This window comes from Sus scrofa, chromosome 2 (genome assembly GCF_054392235.1).
Source record: "Sus scrofa isolate SSC_HxYL_T2T_F1_AM1 chromosome 2, Sscrofa_HxYL_maternal_Yorkshire_Landrace_v2.0, whole genome shotgun sequence".
Classification (NCBI taxonomy): domain Eukaryota; kingdom Metazoa; phylum Chordata; class Mammalia; order Artiodactyla; family Suidae; genus Sus; species Sus scrofa.
In genome coordinates, this window is record NC_139384.1 from 18,424,391 (window position 1) to 18,443,031 (window position 18,641).

General features: G+C 47.3%; 1 protein-coding gene across 50 annotated transcripts in view; it reads right to left on the reverse strand.

Annotated features, from left to right (window-relative positions):
• Window positions 1-18,641, reverse strand: part of MADD (MAP kinase activating death domain) — a 44,208-nt gene that overhangs the window by 22,048 nt on the left and 3,519 nt on the right. For 5 of the 50 annotated variants that reach the window (XR_014836995.1, XM_085011230.1, XM_021085183.2 and 2 more), the window contains exons 3-24: window positions 17,118-17,714; window positions 16,406-16,709; window positions 15,751-15,882; window positions 15,207-15,320; window positions 14,142-14,222; window positions 11,999-12,177; window positions 11,406-11,641; window positions 11,080-11,236; window positions 10,699-10,802; window positions 10,416-10,606; window positions 9,769-10,022; window positions 9,379-9,518; window positions 8,477-8,578; window positions 6,927-6,986; window positions 6,466-6,568; window positions 5,925-6,111; window positions 5,677-5,827; window positions 5,170-5,376; window positions 3,329-3,382; window positions 2,112-2,212; window positions 1,368-1,439; window positions 886-1,044 (exon numbers count right to left, since the gene is read on the reverse strand). Coding sequence is in view for 48 of the 50 variants with exons in the window: in XM_085011230.1 (XP_084867356.1) it covers window positions 886-1,044; window positions 1,368-1,439; window positions 2,112-2,212; window positions 3,329-3,382; window positions 5,170-5,376; window positions 5,677-5,827; window positions 5,925-6,111; window positions 6,466-6,568; window positions 6,927-6,986; window positions 8,477-8,578; window positions 9,379-9,518; window positions 9,769-10,022; window positions 10,416-10,606; window positions 10,699-10,802; window positions 11,080-11,236; window positions 11,406-11,641; window positions 11,999-12,177; window positions 14,142-14,222; window positions 15,207-15,320; window positions 15,751-15,882; window positions 16,406-16,709; window positions 17,118-17,714 (3,685 nt within the window). In the remaining 2 variants the exon portion in view is untranslated. Of the gene's footprint in view, window positions 1-885; window positions 1,045-1,355; window positions 1,440-2,111; window positions 2,213-3,328; window positions 3,383-5,169; window positions 5,377-5,676; window positions 5,828-5,924; window positions 6,112-6,465; window positions 6,569-6,926; window positions 6,987-8,476; window positions 8,579-9,378; window positions 9,519-9,768; window positions 10,023-10,415; window positions 10,607-10,698; window positions 10,803-11,079; window positions 11,237-11,405; window positions 11,642-11,998; window positions 12,178-14,141; window positions 14,223-15,206; window positions 15,321-15,750; window positions 15,883-16,405; window positions 16,710-17,117; window positions 17,715-18,641 lie in introns of all 50 variants that reach the window. The other 45 variants (XR_014836994.1, XM_085011229.1, XM_021085179.2 and 42 more) reach the window with 11 other exon arrangements.

Genomic DNA, 18,641 nt, shown 5'->3' on the forward strand with positions numbered 1-18,641 from the left:
GCCTACGCCAGAACCACAGCAACGCGGGATCTGAGCTGCGTCTGCGATCTACACCACAGCTCAAGGCAACACCAGATCCTTAACCCACTGAGCAAAGCCAGAGATTGAACCCGCAACCTCATGGTTCCTAGTCGGATTCGTTAACCACTGAGCTATGATGGAAACTCCAACAGATGTTTATTAATGAAGGAAAATTTTAAATAACTGTTAGGAATGTACTAAAATGAAATGCCATTTTAAGGTGCTATATAAATAAAGCAGTAACCAGAATAAAACGAGATTAGTCCATAAAAACAGACTGGTATAAAATGAGAGCTGTAACAGCCCAGACACTGTCACAAAGGCGTCATTTTGTTTGTTTTAAACATGGAGATTGTTGCTACAAAGGAGTCGAAGCCCTTACCTGACTAGGCAGGGAGCCTAACTCATCAATGATTCAGGAGAGGGTTCTAAAAGCCCAAGATCATGGAGTCAAATGACTCTGAAAAAAGCTGATTTAAAAAACATTTTTCTTTAAAGTCGAATGAGTGAGCCTTAACTATTCCTTCCTCTTTCTTTTCCTTCTAATTGCCTCCTTACTTTTCATCTTTTTTTTTTTTTTTCCTTTTTTGGCCCCCCCCACCCCCCATGGCATATGGAAGTTCCCAGGCCAGCAATCAAATCCAAGCCGTAGCTGTGACCTACACCACAGCTGTTGCAATGCCAGATCCTTAACCCCCTGTGCCAGGCTGGGGATTGAACCAATGCCTCCACAGAGACAAGTTGGATCATTAATCCACAGTAGGAACTCCATTTCTTATCCTTTGCTAACCCAATCCCATCCCATTTAAAAAAAAAAAAAAAAAAAAAAAAAAAGGTTTTCTTTTGTTAGTAAACAAAGCTTACAAAGATGGCACTGGTGGCAGAGTTGGTTTCAATTTCACTATCAGACAAAGTGCCCCGAGAGCCTGCCAAGCGGGCACTTCCCTCACCGCCTGGTCCATCACCTGCATTGCTGCTCAGGTCACTGTCTGCTCCAAGAGTCTCTCCAGAGCTATTACTCACCTGGAAAGGAAAAAAGGTAGTAAGGGGTATTCCCCAGGGATGCGTTTCAGAAATGCCAAGCTGTCAGAGCCCTCTGCTGCCATAAAAAAAAAGTATCCAACTTCAAAAGTGTGTCAGCCAGCCTCTGGAAGCACCTTCTTTGCAAGAGGAGAAGCCCTGGGTGAAATCTCAGGGTATGATCCTACGTACAAAGACCTATGAGAACCAAGTTGACCTGAGACTAAGAACAGCCTCCAGAGGAGAAAGTTACCCCTTTTCCAAAGGGGAGCCCACACCCCACCCACCAAGATGCCAGCGTGGTGTTCCCCTACCACGGTGCTAACTTCAGAGTCCTGACTTGAGCTTCGGATCATAACAGCTGGACTCACACCGATGACAGAGTCCGGATCAGTCCTCTGAAACAAGACACAGGGCCTCAGACACATCAGGGAGGTGTTCAATCTACTCTCAGTTTCCCTAGGAATTACTCTATCTTCTTCCTTCTCCCTATCCCCACTCTTCCACTGTCATCCCCAGACGGATCATGAGAAATTCATTATTTTCCTGAATATAAAATATATACAACTTACATAACAAGAAAAATAGTGAATGTTAAAGAAACAGAAGTTCACCACAGAAAATACTTGAAAGAATCAGGAAATAAAAACAAGCCACATGTTGTCACTGCTGTGGCCCAGGTTCAATCCCTGGCCTAAGAACTTCTGCATGCCGCAAGTGTGGCTTAAAAAAAACAAACAAACATAAACTTACAGCCTACATTAATCACTGTTAAGTCTTTAGCATGCTTCCTTTCAGTCTTTCCTATATACATTAAAAAAACAAAGAATCATACTGTATATAGCTTTGTAAGTATTTTCCCATGTTACTACATTTTTAAAAATATAGTCGTTAATGGATACCAGTACTATATTACATGGATACATTATACTTATTTCATCATTCCTCAATTTTCAGAAATTCATGTTGTTTCAAGGTTGTCATTTTGTTTTCTCTTGTTTTCAACCTTAACCAAGTATTTTGAGATAGCAAATTTAATGTTTGTGAGTCTCAACAAGGTTGTCACAAACCTGGGAACCAGATGTCAGGCTCACACCACTGTCTGCGCTGACTTGGGACTTTTTCTCCTCTGTCTCCCCAAGGTCAAAGGTGGGTTTGATTACTTCAGGCCCTGAGTAGGGGAAGACCTGTGTTACTCAGTACACAGAGACTAGGGGGCAGGCTGGCCAAGGGAGTGGGACAGCAGCACAGCCTGTTCCCTGACTTGTTCCGCATGTCCCAGTCACCTTTCCAGGGACTGCCACCTGCTCAGGCCCCACTGGAAGAAGAAGTCCCCAGATACCTTAAGAACCTCTTAAGGGAAAATTAGACCTGGTCTCAAGGGGTTCTCAACCTGAGAAGATTCTAAGCAAATCATCCTTATACAGAAGAGCTCCACAAACAAATGTCTGAACCACATTCCACTGCACTCAGAGTCAGAGCTTCACTCGTGCCTGAAACCATGTAAGGGTCCCCAAGGTACTCTGTCTCCCAAACAAATATGCCCAAGGGGCTAGAAAGGATGAGCCCATTGGGATTAAAAAACACCAGCTGTGAGTTCCCTTGTGGTGCAGTAGGTTAGGGATCCAGTATTGTCACTGCAGTGGCTTGGGTTGCTGCTGTGGCACCAGTTTGATCCCTGGCCCGGGAATTTCCACATGCTGTGGGCATGGCCCAAAACAAACAAACAAACAAAAACACCCTCTGTGTTAGAGGACACTGCCTACCCCACCACCCTGCAACTCCTATGATTAAAAACCACCCCCATAGTTGCCACCCACCCACAATGGTATGGCAGAAGGACAGAATGACAGAAAGCAAGAAAGCGTGCCTAGGCAAGCCACCAGAGAGAGTTGGGAAGCTACAGACTCAACACGGAGGGAGAGCAACCATCTCTGCCAACTGTGCCCACAGGCCTTCTAATGGGTGGGGGAGATATCAGCCAATGAGGGGCACTGAAACAGGCGAACGTTCTCCCCACCAACTCTGAAGCAATAGAGAACCAAGCTCTAAGGGATGGTACTCAGGAGATGCCCTGATTCCAGCCTGATCGCTACCAGGGGAGGGGGAAAGAAGCAGCCTACAAGCCACATTCCTAGGAGTCACATACCACCTACCTGCTTTCATTCCAAATACCCCCCACGAGCAAATTTGGGGTGGGGCTGACAAAGGGCGCCTGCCCCAACTGGGCCTGGGGAGTTGGCAGGTATGGGAGACTTGGGAACAGGAAGGGGCATTTGTTCCTTACTCTGTTTTTCCAAAGCTTTATGCTTTTTCACTTCCTGGTGCTTGTTCCACAATTCTACCCCAGATGCAATGTAAGCAGGAGAGAAAGACAGAGAGAGTCAGAGGCTGGTCAGACAGACGAAATGGAAACCCACCCACCCAAGCTGAAGCAGTCTCAGGCATAGGACTGTAAATCAAGAGATAAAAAGAGATCTTCAGGGGCAGGTGGGGGTAGGAGGGTTAAAAAAAAAAACAAAACAAAACAACCCAAGAGATCTAACATCTCCCCCCCCATCTCAAGAACTAAAGACTACAAACTCCTAACACTAATCTCGATGTGGCAGTAAAAATCCTAGAGAATGTTAGAGCTCGAAGAGCCGATATTCAAACTCCTTCATTTAGGCATAAGGAAACTGATCCCAAAGTGGCTGGAGCACTTGCTCAAGATCATAACTCAGAGACCAGTTTATAAACTTCCACCACACCACTTTCTCTGCCACATAAGCTGGGCAACAGGAAATTTTAAGGATTCCAGATAAGACAGATGATCACTTCAAGCAGCCAAAGGGTTTCAGTAGCATGAGCATAAATCTGCTTAATTAATTCACTGAATTGGCCAGAGGCCACTCACGCAGGCCATTAACATCCTTCCTTGCTGCTACCAAAAAACCCAACATACCCTCAGAATCAGTGCCTGCCCTACCAAGAGACCCATCTTAGCCAGTCTGGAAAAGTCATCAGGCAGAGGTGACAGAGAACACTAAATGGTCAAGAATAGCACCTCTGTAGGGGTAGAGAAGAGAGACCACCAGTCAGAGCAATTCCTCTCCTGGAGGAACTTTAGAGGCTTCTTAGTCCAATCTCCTCATTTCCCAGATGAGGAGACAGACACCCTGAAAGGGGAAGCAATTTGCCCAAAATCACTTTCCTAATTGGGAGCAGACACAGGACTAAAACGCCAGACCTCCAGACTTGCAGGTCAGTACTTTTCCTAGAACATCAGATCAGGTAGGAGAAAGGCAGGGTTATTGTCTCTATGACAATTTTTTGCTAGCTAGAGAAGTATAGCTCTTCTAAAAAGGAAACTGGTTCCTCATTACCACTTATGGGAGCAAAAGGCAACTGCTCAAGGATGTGGCAAAGAAGCATCAGCTAGAAGCATACTGCCCAGGGGCCCCTAACCAGAAAAAGAAAGACACAACCTAGATGACTCCATGTCAGGTAGGGAGTGAGTCAAACAGAGGTGACACCCAGAGAGCTCACTAAGGCTCTGCCTTAGTGGAGATGTATAAAAACCAAATGTAAGCAAGCTCTAATCAGGTCCAGTCGGGACACGTTTAAAGAAAGGCTGGCTCAGAAATCTGTACCTCGAGGTCCAGAACCAGAGAAATGGGGTTGCTGGACGTGCCCCAAAAGAGCAAATTCTAGGGCAATATAATGGTTGGATGGGGGAAAACTGGCTTTAGAAACTTAGACGATCACAGTTTTACAACCCAAATATGCATCTATAAACTTCACAGCATCCAGGAGCTCATGTGGTCTCTCCACTGTGAGAAGAAATCCAGATATAAATGAAAGAGAGGGACAGGGAGTACAGCTGAGACTCCTGCACTAAAGCCTCGCTGGGCCCTCTAAGCAAAACTCCCATTCTTCCTCTAAGATGTAGCTAAGGATGGCTGCAAATGAAGCATAAGTGATAGAGGAGTATAAAGAAATACCACTAGAAATGGACACAAATCTACCTCCCTCTCTAGAAAGCAAAGCATGGGGAAGAGAAAGGCGGGATTCTGGATGAATTGAAAAGAGGGAGGGGTATTTAAGTAGCCAAAACTCCTCCACCACACCCAACACAGGGATACACACCAATTGATGCCACAAAATTCTCTTCCTTTAGACTTCTGGTGTCCAGTTCCTTGGGACTCTTTCCTGTGGCACTTGGTGCCCAAGGCCCCAGCTGGGGGACTCTCAGCTGTGCCACGGCCTTTGGGTCTCCTCGCCCAGCCAGGCCAGGATCCTTGCCAACTGGTATATTTACACTCTCAGTTGGACTTCTCTTCCGCTTGTCTGGTTCTGAGGAAAAGATCAAATATAGGAAGAGGTCAAAAGAGACAGTGAGGGAGAGTCAAAGTACGGGAGTGAGGTGGGAGGAGCAAGGATACAAGAGGATGTGGAAAGGAAGAAGTACAAGGAAAGAAAGGCTGGCATCGTCTTTTTCATGACAAAAACACCCACTTCATACAAACATGCACTAGAAAATAAAATCCCGAAGCCCTACAGGAAGCAGCTCGGCACTGGGAAGCTCATCAAGGGCCAAGTTGGTTCTTTTCGAAGAATGGGAGAGCCTTGCTACCTCGGTGGTCCCATCCTTACCTTTACTATAGTAGTGGGTCTGGGCGATCTCCAGAAGCCCAAAGATGCTGGCCATGCCACCCAGACCTGCGTGGGCGTAGGACTGCTCCAGACTGAGGACCGTGCACTTGAGCAGGTCTAACATGCCCTTGTACACCTTCCGACTGATCTCCTGCAACAATAACATGAGGGGCTGGAGTTGGCATGACTGCCTCTGACATTCCTGTCCTCTTCCCAGTCGATTCCAACTCTCAACCCCCAGCACTGACCACATCTGGGATGATGTCCTGCCGGGCATCGTCCTCTGACTGCACGGTGCGGTTCAGCTTGCTCAGGACAAACACTCGCAACTGCTCGCTCTCCAGCAGCCGCCGCACCTTCTTCATGTTGAGCCAGCCAACTCCCTGGCCATCCAGCACGCTGTGCACCACCTCCTTCAGGAACTGCTGGTTCTCACTAGAAGGTCCACACACAGCACTCCTGTGGTCACAGCTTCTTTGCAAAGCATCCCCCCAGCACCAGACTAGACATTTGCCTCCGGGGGCAAAACACAAAGCCAAGGCTCCAAATGTCCATCCATGTCCAGGGCATCCCCCACCTCTCCAGAGAGCTTGGTGTGCCCAAGTAGCCACCACTGCTGTTATACTCTCCCAATGCCATGAGCCATTACCACTGCATGAGGCCACTCAGAATGGGAATGGATTTGTCTACCCACCGGGGAGCTTCCCTCCCTCTCTGGAGCATCCTTAATGTTTGGTACGGGAATCATTATCTCTGAGAACTTCTAAAACAGCTCTGCCCATTTATTACCTAGAATTGCTGGATCGGCCCTGAGGTGATGGAGGCTCTCTCTTCACTGTTGGGCTGTGTTTAATGACAGATGACTTCTGGTCCACTAAGGCCCTCCGGTTTCCTGTAGCCGGGAAGGCAGAATGAGAGACATCACACTGCAGTCCAGCAGTTGGTGTCAGCACGGCCTTGGGTAGCCGTGCTCCACACCCATTCCCTGGCAGGGCTGGGTGAGGGTGGCACGGGGCGTCACACACAGGCAGAAACCAGCCACGGCAATGTGGAGGAAGTGGGAATGAAGACTCGGGCCACTCCACATGCACCAGCAGCACGCCCCGTGGGCAAGCATGGGCGTCACGGGGGACGGGGCAAGGCAGGTCACTCATGTGATGCCGCTTGCTCCATGAGGAGGATGGCCCTCAGGCAGGCACGGAAGATGCTGGGGAAGAAAAGATCATGCAGAGCTCACGGGCAAGACCCACCTTCACCACTCCCGGGGCCGGCTTCAGTAACAATCTCCATTAGAGTATTTAGCCCAAATACTGGGACACAAAATACACAATTAGTAGGTGCACCGTGATACCACAACCCTGTACCCCTCAACGGGGCTGTAAGTCAGATAATCTGAGCATTCTCCCAAAGCTGAGTGCACATAACCTTGGCGCTTAGACACTTCGGAGCTGGAAGCCAAGTGGCCAGGAGACAACTGAGGCTCTAGGAAAGACCATCCTTAGGACTATGGCCTCTCAAAGCCAGAGGCAGGGTAATGATATGAGGAGCCTTTAGGTACTAAACAGACACATGCATGAAAGAGGGACACTGGTTTTCATGAAACATCTAGCACTGGGGTCCAAAGGGCCTGCAGATATATGGAGGGAAGAGACCCATCTTGTAGATGCTGTCATGGGAGGTGGGGTGGGGGTGAGGATGGGGTTGGAGGGGAGTAATCAGTGCAGCAAATGAAGTGAAGCCTCAGCATGCAATGAAAGCATTCCAACTGCTCCACCCCTCGACTGCATCAAATGAAGGCCAGTGACACTCACAACTTTCCATCCCTAACCTACCAGACTGTGCAGATTCATCATTCTACCAGATGGTTAGCTCCCTACACCACTAGCCATGATGCTCTTTTGCCCATCTGGCCTGTGTTCCCATCCCTACCAAAGAAAATCCCATATATCCCTGACATTTCTAACCACTGGGGAGAGATGTCAGTTAAAAAAATACATGAAGCTGCTTCTCGCTGTGCTTTCTTCCATGATTCAATAGTTCAGCACAAAATCCAGAGTAAACAGAAATCAGAGTAGATTCATGGGAGCCCTTCAAACTGTCAGAGATCACAAATAAAAATAAAATAAGGTCTAACTGCCCCTAGAAACCAACCAATGCTACCAGGCCCATTCGCAGGCCCTAAGTTGACATGAAACTAAAGAAAGAAGCTTCTTGACTCTACAAACACTGCCAGGCTCTTCAAAACGATCCCCTGGTGGGCCAGCTCCATAGGATGGAGTTTGTCCTGAGTTCATGCAGTAGGAATCTGGGAGTTCCCTTGTAGTGCAGCAGGTTAAGGATCCAGCATTATCACTGCAGCGGCTCAGGTCACTGCTGTGGCAGAGGTTCAATCCCTGGCCTAGGAACTTCCACATGCTGCTGCAGGTGTGGCCAAAAGAGGGGGGAAAAAAAGACAAAACAAAAAAACATGCAGTAGGAACCTGGCAGATGACTGGCAGCAGCTGATGAGCCCTGTGTTAATTGTGTACCTCTGATGAAGGCCCCCCAGAAGCAGCGATTCCCCAGTGGCCATTATGCTAAACAAGATACACAACAGGGCCTTCTCTTTAGTTACAAAAGACAGTTTCCATGTGAAAACCAGCAAGAACCTATGATGTGCGGTGAAAGCCATGAGAAGCAATATGAGAGGCAACGGCCGGATCAAATGATTCATCATACACAGGGCTCCTGACAAGCACCCACAGCCCTGAAATATTTCCCGGAGAAAATCCTGGCTTGGTAAAAAGAGAGCCGAAGTTACCTTTCAGACTGGGGAAGGGCGTGGTCTTCTCTCGGGCACCCTTGGTAGGCAGTGTGAGGTTTGAAAGACTGAAGCTTGTACTGTGGTTCCGATACAGGCTGCCTGTCAAGGGGAGGGAGTGAGAGCAGTGAGTTAGGGGAACCCGAGTGTCACACACCAATGACTGTATCCTCCCCCTTCCCCTTTTCACCTGATCCCAGGACCTCTGATCTAGCTTAGGAAGGACCAAGTCTAACTTGTGGCAAAGGGGCCACTGCCAGGATTGCTCAGAACCCAGTAACAACTTTCTCTGACTGCCTCTCATGAGAACATCTGTCTCGCCTCTACTGCTGACCCAGCATGAACGCTGGCAGTTAAAGTGCTTCTGGTCTGCGGTTGGTACTGTTCTACCTGGGCTTCTAAAAAAATCTCACCATCACAATTATCCCCCATACTGGCTTTCTCTGGTGCCCAGTCTGTCTTCAACCCTTAACTGACACCACCCCTCATTTCTGGTGACATTCTATATGCACAAGCCAACATCACATAGATTTCAAGGCGTGTTCGTTAAAAAGTCCTTCCCCAGGCAAAGAAGACATCAGATTTATACCCAAGTCAAATCTGACCAGAGTATTTCCAGAAAACATATGCACAAGTGTATGGTTTTTAATGTAATGATTTTTCAATTGACCAGCTAGCTATCTTACCTGCAACAGACTGACACCTCCAGTATAAAGATAATGACCAATCTGTTCCTATTCTTTGCTGACCTCCCTGAAAATATCTTATTCAGTAAGAGGACCTGAACTGGAGCTTGAAAATGCCATCTTAGCCCTAGGTCTCAAGTGCTAAGTGACATCTGCCATGGTCAGGCCCTGCTGGAGAGAAGATGGGACAGAGGCGAGAGAGCTGAAGGCACTTACTGGCAAAAGACATGATGCCCCCGAAGCCCTCGGTGCTGTTGTTGGAGACGGTGGAGGTGGGCGAGCTCGCTCGAGAGTCTGACTCTGCATCTGAGTCACTTGCCAGTTTCAAGCTGTTGGGCCGCAGCAGCCTTTGAGCCCTTGAAGGCACAGTGGCACCTATAAGCCCCAGGCAGGGGTACCTGATCTTGGGTGTGTGGGCCTGACACTACACTGCACTCACCGCTCCCTCCCCACAATTCTTAAATGCCTGCATCAAAGCATGACCCTCTGGGGACGGCAGGACCATGGGAGCCTTCGGACTGCTCAGACTTCTGGTTAACCCTCACCCAGGGTTCTCGCAGTGAGGTCCTTCAGTCACCCATCTAGAAGGCATCCCCGGGCTCTCACCGATTGCCATTGGCATGTTGGCTGAATCGGGGAGTATAACTTTCCCCCTGCTCATCATCATCTTCTTCAGGGGGAAAGCCACATTGGGGCTCGAAGTGTGGACTGTCATAGGTTCGGCGGCGCACTGACCCCTCTCCAATTTCCGCCTGATGCCGGTCCACGTTCAATTTGCCCATGCTGGGAGGCATGGTGGCGAGGGGCTTAGAGATGCCTACTGCTGCTTTATTATCCATCTCCACTGAGTCGGCAGGCTCCTAAGGGACGTATTAAATAAAAAGTAGTCACCTGGTGCCTAGTGCTACCTTCCCATTTACTCAATTTGGCAGGGCCAAGCCAGGTCTGCCAGATTCCTAGCCTAAGGAGTGTGTGAGAAAAGATCTCTGTGACACCCCTGCTCTCTGTCTCCACAAACTATGCAAGGGGCAGCTCAGTTAACCCCTGAACATAGATAGATATCCCCCTTCTGGGGTCAAAACTGTATCTCATAGGCTCTAAACTCTAGGATCTACAGAGAGAAAGATGGGAAGAGTATGAAGAAAGTAGCAAATTAGGTTAATTGCTTCATCCTAGCCTTCCTAATCGAGACGAGGCCCACATCCCAAGTAATGGTTCTCACTTCTCCACCGCACCCCCAAGTTCTCACGTACAGAACCGGCTCCATGGATGATGGTGCTGGGGCTACTGCTGGCGGTGGTGCTGGAGCTAGAACGCAGAGGGGGGTTTTCTTGAGAGTTCTCACTATCCGGGCCAGGTTCCTCTGCTTCCTTCTGGTTTTGCAGGTCATCAATCGCTACTTCACTGGCATCCCCCAGAGCAGCATGTGTCAGAGGATCCACATCTGCCAAAACCCAAGGATGCCAAGTGTAGACCACACCACCCCAGGACCCCAGACCTTGCCCTGAGCCAGCCAATTTCCCCAGGCACACTTACTAGGAGTATCGCCATTGATGTCACATTTCATCATCTCACTGACAAAGTCACCAAGGGAGGAGTACGAAGAGCTTGAGTCATCATAATCCATACTGTCACTGCCACTGCAGAGCAAAGAGTGTAACAAATTAAAACAGAAAGAAAGGGCAGGGCAAAAAGATAAGCAATCCGCATAAGTAAAAATAAACATAGGAGCACTCTTAACTCAAGGCCAGGGCACAAGATAAAAAAAGGAAATTAACAAACATCAACCAAAATATAATCCAAGGCTTCAAGGACTGATGTCTTAATCCCATGAGATTCTGCCCCTGTGCTAAACAAGGACTAGTGAGAGCCTCTTAGCTTTCAAGAACTGTCTTGCTGCCATAAGGGGCTGCTCACCTGTCATCGGTAGGGTCAGAGTCAGAGTCGCGCTCCGGCGGCACGCTCAGTGCCTCAGCCAGCTGGGAGCTGCTGTCATAGACTCGATAGTGGATGGGCTGCAGCTGGTGTGCGTACCACTTCGGCTTGTCACCAATCAGGGCTGGATCAAACATGTCTATCCAAGGAGGAACAAAGGGGAGAGTCAGTAACGAGGAAAAAAGCAGGTAAAGGATAAAAGAAAAGCAGGGAAAAGTCTAAAGCAAAATCACAACGGAAAGGGAAAAGCAAAGAGAAGAGCCATCAGGAGAGAAAATGAAGCAGGGGCAGAGCAGAAGGTGACTCACTGTTGTGAATCCGCTGAAAGGCATAGTTGGTGGGGTTGAGGATCCACTCTCCAAAGTACTCCACAGCCTGAGTCCTGGCCAACTTCTCAGCAAAAGGAGTCTGCCGGGGACGTGAGGCTAGAAAGGAGCCAGCCTGGAAAGCTACCACAGGCCGGGGGAAGAGACGCAGGGTACGCGTGTGCATCTGAAAGCCCTGCAGCACGTTGGGGGAGTTGAAGAAACGGACCATGGCCACTCTAGGGAAGAAGGGGATGGTGAGATGACCAGAGTCCCACACCCTGCAGGGCAAGGATCCCTACAATTCAAGGGCTCAGACCACCTCCCACAGTCATCATGTAATGGGCTTCCAACAACAAGGGGAGAGATATCTTAAAGAGTCATCAATCCCCTTCTTCACCCAAGGCCTAAAAGGCCTAAAAGTATGATGAACGATTTCTCCCATTTGCTTTTATTAAGACAGCAAATATAACCCAACAGTATACAAATTTATTATATAAAGAGCCTCGGGCTCAGGGAAGTAATCTGCCTCAAGGTCACCAGGTGAGCAAAGATCAATTTAAGAGCTAGGGGCTGTCTAGTTGGCTTGGTTGTACCTGGTTGCGACATCCACAGAATCCACATCATTGCCATAGATGAGTGGGTTGAATTCAGTGGATGGTGTGGACTGCAGGTCATTAGATGGCCTTCCCGAGAGAAGGGGGATCTCCTGGCCTTCATGGAATTTCTCCAGATTGAGGATGGGCTGGGTGTTGAGACTCATGCTGGCAAGGGCCTGTGGAACAGTAAGTCTCTCTGAGAAGGCAGATTCCTGGGTGACCAGCCAATCTCAATTGCCAGGAAAGAGCCTTCATCTTGGAAACAAGAATCCAAATATCTCAATCTTTAGAAAACAATCTGAATTATGAAATCTTCAGCTTACACCAATCTGAATCAAGGCAACTTGATCAAAGCTGAAATCCAAGGCAGTAGTTTTCAAATTTCTTTTAGCAAGGAAATCTTGTTTTTCAACTGAAATCTCTGTGGAAATGTTTATAAACAATTGAAATATGTAAAAGTAGAGCTTCTCTGGAGTTCCCATGTGGCTCAGTGGATTAAGTATCCAGTGCTTTCACCACAGTTGCTCAGGTTACTGCTGTGGCATGGATTCAATCCCTGGCCAGGGAACTTCTGCATGTCACAGTGTAGCCAAAAAAAAGCAGAACTTCTCTGAAGGACATAGGGAACCCAGAGCCTCACAGGCTTGGTGGTCCCAACCTAAATCAACCCCTAAGAGGCTCCATGGGACAATTTGAAAACCACTAGTCTAGACCTGCACTGTTTCTTAAAAGTTAATGAGCACTGGAATCACCTGGGCATGTTGTTATACTGCAGATTCTGATTCACTATGTCTGAGGTGACTCGGTACTTTAAACAAGCCCAGGCAATGCTAATGCTGCTGATCCATGGACCTCACTTTGAGCAGCAAGGTCAGAATACAGGATCAGTGAACCCAAAGACCTCAGCTCCCACAAATACTTAAAGTACAATTCCATGTGTCAACCTCTCCATTTCATTAGTCACATTAAAGCGATCATCGAGAATGAAAACAGCAAAGGAAGACAGCTAGAGAACTTTCTAAACTTGCAATCCTCACCAGACTCTGCAGTAACAAGATACCATATTACATCAGCAGTGATGAAGCAAGTAAGAGTGAGAGGGATAATACAAAGTGACCCATTTATGTCCAGACAGATCTCACCTTGAGATACTTCTAAGTAACTGAGACAACACAAAGAGAGATTCCTGAAGACCTTTTAAATTTAGGGATTCCTACAAAGAAATACAGAGCTAGCTACAGGTGGTTTTACATAACACATATGACAGGGCAGAGGCACAGGGTCTCGTCATGTTTTACCTTCAGGTACTGTGTTCGGCATGCAGGAGAAGAAAATCAATAAATGAAAAACGCATTAAGGTTTACTCAAAGGAATTTTTGAAGAAAGGATTCTATGGGGATCAGAGATCAATTCAAGAAGAAAATATAAAGGGAGCCAGACTGTCCAAACTATCAAGTCCCTCCTTATAAAGACTGAGAGAATGCTCCAAGGCCAGAAAGAATGCCAGACGGGACAAGAAACAGAAAGTGAATGGGTTGTTTCATACAGCATTATGATCGAGCATTAGAAGGTGGGAGGGAACACAGTGAATTAAAAGGAAATAAGGAGTTCCTGTCGTGGCGCAGTGGTTAACGAATCCGACTATGAACCATGATGTTGCAGGTTCGGTCCCCGCCCTTGCTCAGTGGGTTAACGATCCGGCGTTGCCATGAGCTGTGATGTAGGTTGCAGACGCAGCTCGAATCCCGCGTTGCTGTGGCTCTGGTGTAGACCGGTGTCTACAGCTCCGACTGCGTGTTGCTGTGGCTCTGGTGTAGGCCGGTATCTACAGCTCCAACTGGACCCCTAGCCTGGGAACCTCCATATGCTGCTGGAGCAGCCCAAGAAATAGCAAAAAGACAAAAAAAAATAAATAAATAAAAATAAATAAAAAATTTTAAAAAAAGGAACCTAAAAAGCCCTTTTTAAGATTCACCCTGCCACCCAGAAATAAGATATACCTCTTCTTAAGCTCATCCAAGGCTAAGAAAATCTACTTCACTTGAAGTCTGAAAGGAAACTGGCTCCTTCAAAAGCTGTCAGCCTAAAGCAGTCCTACAGCTGCTACTGCTCTCCTTTCTTTTCTTCACTCTTCACCCACCTGTTTTAAGTGTTTTTTCAACTCTAATGATTCTGGTTCTGGCAGGATAGGTAGCACTTCTGCATTGGTGGGGGCAATCACCTGCACCAAAAAAAGATAAAAGGCACGACCCCAGAATTATTTGCTCTGGAGTTTCTCTTATATAAGGGTAAGTAACAAGAATAGAAGTTATATCTACAAAGTATTATTATATACATACAAATACATATACCATATACACACATATACAAGATACACATATACACATGTATGTGACATATACCCCGAAAGGAAACAGTACACCTAAACATTATTGGTGACTCCTCTAGACAATAGGATTATGCTTTTTATTTACTAATTTATACTTATTTGCATATTCTAAAGTTTTACAATGAACATTTACAAGGGCTACTTACTGAAGTTCGAATGTACTCACATTGCAGAATGTTAATAGATATTTTTTAAAGCATGCACTGAAAGACAGTTTCTTACTAGAACCTGCACTCCCAGAAAACCATTAGCTGACCGACACCATATGAACAGCTCTGCAACCACAACTGTCCTACTGCTCTGGGAAGATTCGGGGAAGCACATAAACTCTGGCAAAACTAAACCTTGTAATTCTTTTGAATCCTAGCCCAGGGCCTATTAAGCCAATAAAGTAAAAGTAGCTTTTTTTTTTTTTTTTTTGGTCTTTTTGCCTTTTCTAGGGCCGTACCCGCGGCATATGGAGGTTCCCAGGTTAGGGGTCTAATCGGAGCTGTAGCTGCCAAGCCTATGCCAGAGCCACAGCAATGTGGGATCCAAGCTGCATCTGCAACCTGCACCACAGCTCATGGCAACGCCGGATCCTTAACCCACTGAGCAAGGCCAGGGATCGAACCCACAACCTCATGGTTCTTAGTCAGATTCATTAACCACTGAGCCACGACGGGAACTCCTACAAGTAGCATTTTTTTAAAAAGTTGTTTCAATGAGTCTCACAAGAGCAATCACCCACAGACTCAGGACCTTCCTAGCAATAAGCTAGTAAAAGAGAACACAACTCTATTCTAGACCCTACAATGCCTCAGCCAGAAGCCTCACCCTGTTGCTGTCCAGATCCACTAGCCACACATCATCAGGCATTTTGAAGTCCAGTTTGTAGAGGAAGAAGCTGGCAGGGACCCCGATGATGTATGGTGTTGGAGCCAACAGCAGCTGTGGAAAAGATAAGAAAGAAAACCAAAATCTACTGTGACCATTTATTGAGTCGGGATTTTTCCAGATAAGGAAAACACAGGTCCACATTCCCTTTTCCAAAATTCTCAAAGGTAAATGTGTTTCAAAATTCACAATTTTTCAAATTTTAGAAAGGTAACAGTGCATACTCTATACATTATGTAGCACCTGCAGTGGTGTAGCCAATAGCTTATAGTCATTAACAATAACTGTGAAAAATAAAAAACATCAATAGCATAGCTTCACCAGATCAGTTCAAGTTAGGTCAGATTTTGCAGACAAGTAAGTAACAATAAGGAATTCAGGACCAAGACTGATTTACAACTTCTTTGGGCATTGAGCCTTCTCCCTTAGAGCTGGACAGAGTTGGAACAGAGGTGACAAAGCCACAAGACACCTTGCGACTCACCTGTTCTGCTGATGCCATGCAGGTGGGCAGCAGTGGGATAACGGGAAACATATACTCTAAAGGGTAGATCATTGCCACAAATGCCATCACAGACATGGAGAGTGCATTGTAGTCTCGGGACTGTAGCACCACCTGCCATAAGCCATACCATAAGAATCATTCAACAGGATAAATCAAGTTTATGAGAAAACAGCTCCCAACACTACAATTTCTATTTTGCCATGCCCACCCACGGCTCCGGGAGCTTAGTTTCCGCAATTATCACTGTCCCTCGCCCCACCCTGCCTGCCACCTCCCAACACAAGCACTGTAATAATCCCCGCTTGAATCACTCCTTTACCGTCCTAGTTCTCATACCCTCAAATCTCAGGATCACCCATTACAAAAGAACTACTGAAATTTCCAGAGAATTAGACTGGGATAGTTAATGATAATTCAACTGAATGTCAAGCCCTCTGAACATCCCTCCAAGATACCAGGGCCTTAATTTAACCCACACCCAATGAGTACCTACTGTATACCTGGTATTGTGTTATCTCCTGGAAACAAAATGATAAAAAAGATGTAGTCCCTGCCCTCAAAGAGCTCATGATCTAGCCTCTGCCATATTTCAAAGCCCCTTCCCTAGAACAGTCTAGAAAGTTGGCCCTCTCACCTTGTGCTCTAGCAGGATGCAGGTTAGCACCTGAAGACAGGCATCCACACCCAGAAGTTCCAAGGGGAGGTGCAGTGGGAAATCCACTAGGGTGAATCGAGAGGGGTCTGGAAGAGCAAAGGTCAGAGCTTGCTGGAGCTCCTGGGGCAGGACCTCAATGTCCACTCGCTTCTGCCCAGAGATGGGTACTGGGGAACGCAGCAAGCGATAGATCCAGGCCTCGATCTCTCGAAGGTCATGCAGAAGGGCACTTGACTTCTCCTCCACTAACAACGATCCAGTGAAGATGCGCCACATCGTGTCCCTGAGGAGCACAGAGCAGGAAACAGACACATAAGCACTAGAAGCTGGTACCCCACTGCAACCCAAAGCACCATAGAGGGTATAATGACTGCAAGTGGAGAAGCTCACCCTTCAGGCTCAGCTAGGACCACAGAGTACACACAAGGGCAAGAACAAGTGCAAAAACATACACACAGCAGGACTTACTGTCCTGCCCACCATGAAACACCAAATTCTTCAGCATCACCCCAAACCTGATTACAGGAGGTCTAATGCTGCAGCAGTGTTCCTTAGCAAGGACTAACATAACACACTTAAGTAGGTTGAAGGACCTCAGGCTTTAGAGGACAGTTCACAAGGCCCTCCCAAGTCAACTATACCTCAACTCTGAATGCCACCCCCCCTTCTGAGTGTCAGCAGCAAACTGCACCTTTGTATGCCTCGAGGGAGGCCCAGTTTCTTGCCCAGCAGCCTCTCGCTACAGCAGTCCACCAGACGTTTGAGGGTGTACAGACACTCCCGGAAGGTGGAGAAGAAGGGGTAGTGGCTGAGCACACACAGGGATGTCAGAGTGCTGTTGCGGGACCGGCTCCCCGCCTTGGCCCGGCGCTTGCCCCGAGGGGACTGGTTCACATCTGGGGTCGAGTCGGCACTGGGAGGCTGCAGGGTCGAGCCACTCTCTGAGCTCTCAGTGCTAACCTCTTCTGAGACGCAGGTGGCCCGGGGTCCTTCCTTCCCACGGGACCCTGCCCCAGCCTCCCCCTTTTCCTTAGGCACCCGCTTTTGGAAGGAGCGGTAGAAGTTAACACAGATGCCATAACGCGTGACTCCAGTGTCCTTGTCGGTGAGGGTGAAGACAAAAGAGGTGTCGTCCCGCAGGCTCATGCGCCGCTGCCGCACACTCAAACAGCCCTCTGGCTGGCAGAAGAACACGACATCCGGGGGCAGGGGAAACTCAGGGTGATCCTCTAATGGGTATCGCCGTAGCAATTCCGGAGTCTGGGCCACACTATCACTGCTTGGGTGCCTAGAGAACATACACAAATTCAGCAGCCTAAGGGGATAGGAAGGCTTTCATGTTTTAACCACAGCCGAGAAATAAAGTTCAAAATGCTTTTTCAGATAAAGTAAGCTAGCTGCAAGACCTTGGAAAACACAGGCGCTGTTTGCCACACTTAGCTGGTAGGCTGCCATGAAGACGCCTATCCTGAGATGAAAGGAAAATGGCAGTAAAATCATCACTAACACCTTAAGATGACTAGCACCTTTCAAGGTATGTTAGCTCATGAATTCCCAAAAGGGCATATGTAAATAGAGAAACACAATGCACTTTTCCTTCTTACAAAATAAGATAATATTATTAAGGTAATATATATATATATATATATATACACTCACACCTACATATTATTGAAGTATAGCCAATTAACAACATTGTATTAATTTCTGCTACACAGCAAAGTGATTCATTTTATATATATAAACATATATACATGTATATATATACACACATTCTTTTCAAATATTCTCTTCCATTATGGTTTATTATAGAATATATTTGCTCAAAATCACAAACATGTTAGTTAAGAGCAGAGTTTTGCAGGAGTTCCCATTGTGGCCCAGAGGAAATGAATCTGATGAATATCCATGAGGATGTGGGTTCGATCCCTGGCCTTGCTCAGTGGGTTAAGGATCCAGCATTGCTGTGAGCTGTGGTGTAGGTCACAGATGCAGCTCAGATCCTGTGCTGCTGTGGGCTATGGCATAGGCCAGTAGATGTAGCTCTGATTCGTCCCCTAGCCTGGGAACCTCCATGTGCCGTGGGTGTGGCCCTAAAAAGGCAACAACAACAGTCAAAAAAACAGAGCAGAGTTTTGCTGTCCCTGCTGCTCCAGACCAATACACTCATTCCACCTGTTTTGTTTTCACTACTGGCAGCAAGGTTCCCATCAGG